Source organism: Lithobates pipiens, unplaced genomic scaffold (assembly GCF_037356315.1).
Source record: "Lithobates pipiens isolate NorthernLeopardFrog02 unplaced genomic scaffold, aLitPip1_a1.2 Scaffold_8, whole genome shotgun sequence".
Lineage (NCBI taxonomy): Eukaryota > Metazoa > Chordata > Amphibia > Anura > Ranidae > Lithobates > Lithobates pipiens.
This window is the reverse complement of record NW_027507903.1, coordinates 660,608,376-660,614,581: the sequence shown is the minus strand read 5'-3', so window position 1 is coordinate 660,614,581 and position 6,206 is coordinate 660,608,376. Positions and strand designations below refer to the sequence as shown.

Genomic DNA, 6,206 nt, shown 5'->3' with positions numbered 1-6,206 from the left:
GACCGCCCTGTCCAGCGAGGCAAGGACATTGCCTTCCACATGCCGGTAGAGAGCCGGAATCGCCTTCCGTGAGAAAAAGTGACGTTTGGGGATCTGCCACTGAGGAACCGCACATTGTACAAACTCACGGAAGTGGGCCGGGTCTACCAACTGAAAAGGCAGCAGTTGAAGTGCTAGCAATTTAGCCAAACTAGCATTCAACCGCTAGGCATGTGGATGGCTGGGAGTGAACTTCTTTCGACGGTCTAGCAGCTGGGGCAGGGAAATTTGCCTGCTATAATCGGACATGGGTGTACTGCTAGCAGAGTGCCCGGGAAGCACTTGTCTGTGCCCACCTAATTCTACACCTTCATTCCTCTCAGCGCAGGTTTCAGAGAGGACTGAAGGTCTAGTAGGGTTGGAGATCCCAGCTGATGAGGAGCAAGGAGAGGTCTGCTTTGTTCTTTGGTGTGGGTCTTTAAGGTACCCTTGCCAACGAGCTGCATGGCAGGTCAACATATGTCTGGTCAAGCATGTGGTGCCCAAGCGGCTGATGTTTTGGCCAAACGAGATACGCTTGAGACATATGTTGCAAATAGCAACTCATCTCAAAAAAGGCCCACACCAAAGAACTTTTAGAATAACGCGCAGAGGCAGCACCCTGCACAAGCGGAGCTCTGCGGTGTGATTCAGTCGGTGTGCTGCCCCTAAGCTGGCCCCCGGAGGGCATCCTGCCTCATTGGACATGTCCCTCTCCCTCTCCCTCTCATGCCTTTTTATTATAGAACAGGAATTAAAGGGTAGATACTGGTGTATGCTGTGCTGGAGGCAGACAAAACTACCTAACTCCTGCAGAAGAGTAATGTAGCTAGCTATATAGGTGGATATAATGGTGTATAGTGCGGTCAGGGCACACAGACAACACCCACAAACACTTGCAGATTGCTAAAAGCTCAATTACAGAAGAGCAAGAATGCTAAATTGGCCGATAACGAACGGTGTATACTGTGTTGAAGGTACACAGAGAACACCCACTAACTCCTACAGATGCCAACACCCTACACAAGGTCGCCGCGCTGGCGGCCTTATATAGTGTGGGGCGTGTACTACACAGCCTGAGCTATGAATGGCCACAGGCATCCTGCCTGTGGCCAATCATGGCTCTCCTCGCTGCCGGTGCTGTGATTGGCCAAGCATGCGGGGTCAGTGCATGCTTGGCCAATCATGAGCCAGCAATGCACTGCGATGGTGCAGTGCATTGTGGGCCGTGAGCGCCACACGAATTTGGTGCAATCGGCCCATAACCTTCGGTATTCGTCGAACGTGCGAACAGCCGATGTTCGAGTCGAACGTATGTTCGACTCGAACATCAAGCTCATCCCTAGTCAGCAGTAAGGTGCATATTACTACTGTCTTATGGTCCAGCAGGCATGGGCAGGGATGTTGCTTTTCCTTCACGGTGCGCTGGGTAACTCTGCTGGCAGCTGGGAAGGATGCAGTACAGGGTTCAGTGTTGTTGAAGCTTGTTCCATCACCACACCTCCAAAATGCTAGATTCTGCCACAGCTCTATCCTCCACCCTCTCTTCTTCCTCTGTGGCCTCTTTTGCAGATTTGTCCTCTAAACCAGCAGTGCTCCGTAAGCATTCAAGGGGCTACGCAAAGCAGTCAGACTAAAAGATTTCTTGCGGTGCTTCAGTTGGTCTGCCTAGGCGACAGGAGCCACACTGGAGCAGAGATTCTATCAGCTCTGCAGGGACAGGCTCAGAGGTAGTTGACGCCATGCCAGATTCATCCAGGAATGGTTGTATGTGACAATGGCACCAACCTTCTCCCCTCCCTTTGACAGGGACACTTGACCCATGTTACATGTTTGGCATGCATCCTGAATTTGGGGCTGCAGCAGTTCTTGAGCAGGTACCCAGGCTTACAAGATCTATTGAGGCAAAATCTATTTGTGTTATAAAGGAGAGGGATCACGTAGCAAGGGTAAAATTGCAGAACTCATCCTGCCTTTGCAGAGGATGAAACCTCTTTAGGGGGCCTTGAAGAAAGGTTTGTGCAACGCATTTCTAGACCCTGGGAGGTTACCATTTCCTTGGTGCTGGACTATGTGTTGCTGAGGCTTTGTTCAGTCAGAAGAGCAGTGGAGAAGGTGGCCTGCTGACTGTTGCCTTTTAAACATTTATTTCAGTCCTCAGTGCCAAGGTCTGATCGGTTCAAGCAACCATCAGCAGCCTCTGCATTATATGGTGCAGGAATATCTAGGGGCAAGAGCAGACTTGGATACCTTTCCAACAGCGCATCCACTGGACTACTGTGTCTTGAGGATGGACCACTGGCCAGAACTTTCTCAATATGCAATCGAGCTACTGGCCTGTAATGCATCCAGTGTTCGTTCTGAATGCACATTCATTGCTACTAGAGGGTTTGTAATGAATCAAAGAGTGCGCCTGTCCACAGACTCCGTTGATAGGCTCACATTCATAAAAATGAATGGGTCTTGGATCAGCAGCTATCAAGCAGCTTATGCTGATTTTAACTGATTGAATTTGTTATGGATCTGGGATCCCCTGAGGACTGCCTATGCTGACTACCCAATTCCGCCTCAATCTTGATGATGCTGGCTTCAAACAATATTTTTGGTTTAGGGCACCACCACCCAAGGCCAAATTTTTTTATTTTTTTTGTCACAGCAGGGCCCATTCCTGCACCCAACAAAAGTAACTGTGAGGGGTTAGTGTTCTGGCACCACCAACACCTAAGGTCCAATTTTTCAGCAGAGTATATAGGGCAGGCCATGTAGTGTGGAATGTGTGTGTTTTTTTTTTTTTTTTTTTTTTTTTTTTTCCCCTTTTACAAATGTAATCTTGCTGTGGTACTTTTATAAACATGGGAAAGATGTGCTACTTTACAGGCAGACCCCCCCCCCCCCCCGGCATGATATTTAAAGGAATATTTAATTTTTATCGTTTTACTTTAAGCATTACTAAAATCACTGCTCCCAAAAAACAGCCATTTTTCAAACCTTTTTTTTGTATTGATACATGTCCCCTGGGGCAGGACCAGAGTCCCCAAACATTTTTTTATGGCAATAACTTGCATATAAGCCTTTAAAATGAGCACTCTTGTGTTTGTTTGTTTTTTTCAACGTTCGTGTCTCATAGACAGTGTTCACACTTTTTTTTTTTTTTTTTTTTTTTGAAGCGGGGCTGTTTGGCTCTTCCCTAGTTGTCATCTGGAGGTATCTTTAGTAAATGACTGTCTATACCCGGGTATATAAACACAACTCCACCAGGGCTTCGGTTGGGATAATTTGCTGAGGTCATATGTTTGTATAGTGGATGATGTATTATTTCTTCATATGACGCTTGTATTACTTTATGCATACTAATATTATATGCTGGGTGCAGTAGTTCATATGCTCCCAATTACTTTGATTAGATTACTAATTCATTTCCCAGGAAGGGCATCCCCTCTGTTCAGAGGCCCTGTCCTGGGTGGAGGCACTTCCTACTTTATTATCAAACTCACTCTTCCACTTGGTGAAGGTTCTGGTCCTTCTAGTTACCTACAGGTTTAGCACCACAGCCTGTTTGGGGAGGACCCATAACTATAGTTACCCAAGCCAAGTAAATGTCCTAATTATACTTTTTTGTGAGTTGCATTACTGTATCACATCCAAGATTCTTAAAGGTTAAGCAGAGTAACCTGTTATCAAACCATCAGTAATAAAGATAAACATTATTACAATGTGACTGGGGAGGGTGGAAGTGAGGATTTTACCCCTATGATTGATTGATTGTCCTGAATTGCCAAGGGACAGATTCCCCTAAACTGACCAGGCAACTGCATAATCCAGTGATGAGTCAGTAAGATATGAAGGACAAAAAACATAAAGGGACACATTACTAAAAGATGTCCTGTTTATGTTATTTATGTCTTGTAAAAACAGGCAACCATGAGTTCAACTTTTTATTTTTTTATTTTACAGCAACGTTTAAAGGTCCATACCTAGAGAGAATCTCAGAAAATATTAGAGACTTTAATTTCTCTTCTGCTGTCAGCGATGGCGTCTGGTGATCTGAGAGCCGAGTTGGAATGTTCCGTCTGTCTGAACATTTATACGGATCCTGTAATGCTGAGATGTGGTCACAACTTCTGCCGGGTCTGTATTGATCGTGTGCTGGATACACAGGAGGGGTCTGGAGATTTCTTCTGTCCTGTATGCAGAAAAAGGTTCAGGAGTCGCCCTGCACTGCAGAGGAACTTAACGCTACGTAACATAGCAGAGACTTTCCTGTCTCCTCAGCCAGATACGGAGGAGTCCGGGGTCTTCTGTACTTACTGTGTGGACTCTCCTGTACCTGCTGTTAGATCCTGTCTGCTCTGTGAGGTTTCTCTGTGTGATAAACACCTGAGAGTCCACAAAAAGTCCCCAGAACACGTCTTATGTGACCCCACCTTGTCCATGGAGAGCAGGCAATGCTCCATCCATAAGAAGATCCTGGAGTATTACTGCACTGAGGATGAGACCTGTATCTGTATGTCCTGCAGTTTGGCTGGAGAACATCGAGGACACCAGGTTGAGATGCTGGATGAGGCTTCTAAGAAGAAGAAAGAGACACTGAGGAATGTTCTGCAGAAACTTCTGACAAAGAGAGAGGAGACGGAGGAAAGAGTCCAGAGACTGCAGGAACACCGGAGGAAAGTAGAAGAAGAAGCCGCTGGTGACACAGAGAGAGTCACTGCCCTGTTTAGAGATCTCAGGAGACGTCTGGAAGACCTGGAGAAGAGAGTCCTGAGGGACATCTCCGGGAGGGCAGAGCGGATCTCAATCTCCATCCGGGATCTGGAAATAAAGAAGGAGGAGCTGTCCAGGAAGTTGCGTCACATTGAGGAGCTGTGTAACGTGACAGATCCACTGACTGTCTTACAGGAATCAGACACGGGTGACTTGTGTGATACTGAGGATGGAGATAATGAGGACAGAGAGAGACGTAAGAAACTCCTCCATGATGGAGGGGGTCTGGATGTGTATGGGGTCTTGCACATATTACACACATTATCTGATGTAATAATAAGAGGGGTAAATGTATACTTCTATATACAGGAAGCTGCAGACATATTACTGGATGTAAACACAGCTGATAATGAACTACAGATATCAGATGACAGGAAAACTGTATCCAGGTCATATATAGACCAGAAATATCCAGAAACACCAGAGAGATTCCAGTATTGGTATCAGGTGATGAGCAGTCAAAGTTTCTCCTCAGGGAGACATTACTGGGAAGTGGATGTCGGGGGGTCAGATGAATGGACAGTTGGGATGTGTTACCCCAGTATAGAGAGGGGAGGGAAGGAGTCATTGATTGGATTGAATAAAAAGTCCTGGGGTTTGAACTGTAATACATTAAGGTATTGGATGACTCATGACAGTGATGAGATCCTCTTACCCACCAATTTCTCCAGTAACAGAGTCAGGATATATCTGGATTATGAGGCCGGGCGGATCTCCTTTTATGATCTGTGTGAGCCGATCCAACTTCTCCACACCTTCACCACCACCTTCACTGAGCCCCTCCATGCTGTGATATGTGTAGCGGAAGGTTGTTTAACGATATGTGGGGTAGGCGGGAGATGTGAGAACTCCGCCCCGTCTGACGACAGCACAGGGTCAGGTAATGGGATCGGTTCATTGTTCAGCTCAATGCTTTGAGGAAGTGGTGAGAAGTATGAGGGCTGGGTATGTAGGCCTTCTGCTGAAAATGCTAGTTCCCTGGCTGTGTCTAATGTGAGACCTTTTTATAAAGTGGTTCTAAAGGAAAAATAAAAAAAAAATGACATGAGTCCCGCCTGTAACTTAGTTCTTTTACCTGTTGGCTCTGCTGTTATTTCTCAACTGTCTTTAACTGACCAATCTGTCCAGCAAAAGGTGGCGGTTAGAGGGTTGGGACAAACCATTTAAAACAGACAGGGGTGCTCAAAATGATCAGCTTTGATTCATTAATCTATGTATTTATCTCAAAACGGAAACAAAAATGTTGCTGTAAAAGTGTTTATCTGGACCTCGGCTTTAATTTTTCGGTCACTTATGTAAAGTCCATCTAAGTCAATTAGTCAATCTAACATCCCCCCCCCTTTTTCAGACAAGGCTACTGTCCAAGGGGGTCTCCACTGCTCCTTCATAGATAAGTGTCTGAATTCCTTATCTCTATACTTGTT

At 46.0% G+C, this 6,206-nt stretch overlaps 1 protein-coding gene across 1 annotated transcript; it reads left to right on the top strand.

Annotated features, from left to right (window-relative positions):
* Positions 1–3,976: 3,976 nt before the first annotated feature.
* On the top strand, positions 3,977–5,992 carry LOC143961813 (E3 ubiquitin-protein ligase TRIM39-like). The gene has a single exon (XM_077471144.1). The coding sequence runs from the start codon at positions 4,048–4,050 to the stop codon at positions 5,698–5,700; it is 1,653 nt and encodes a 550-aa protein (XP_077327270.1). The 5' UTR covers positions 3,977–4,047; the 3' UTR covers positions 5,701–5,992.
* The last annotated feature ends 214 nt before the right edge of the window (positions 5,993–6,206 follow it).

What these genes read in the sequence shown, in the direction of transcription:
- LOC143961813 (XM_077471144.1), top strand. Translation starts at nt 4,048, where the DNA reads ATGGCGTCTGGTGATCTGAGAGCCGAGTTGGAATGTTCCGTCTGTCTG.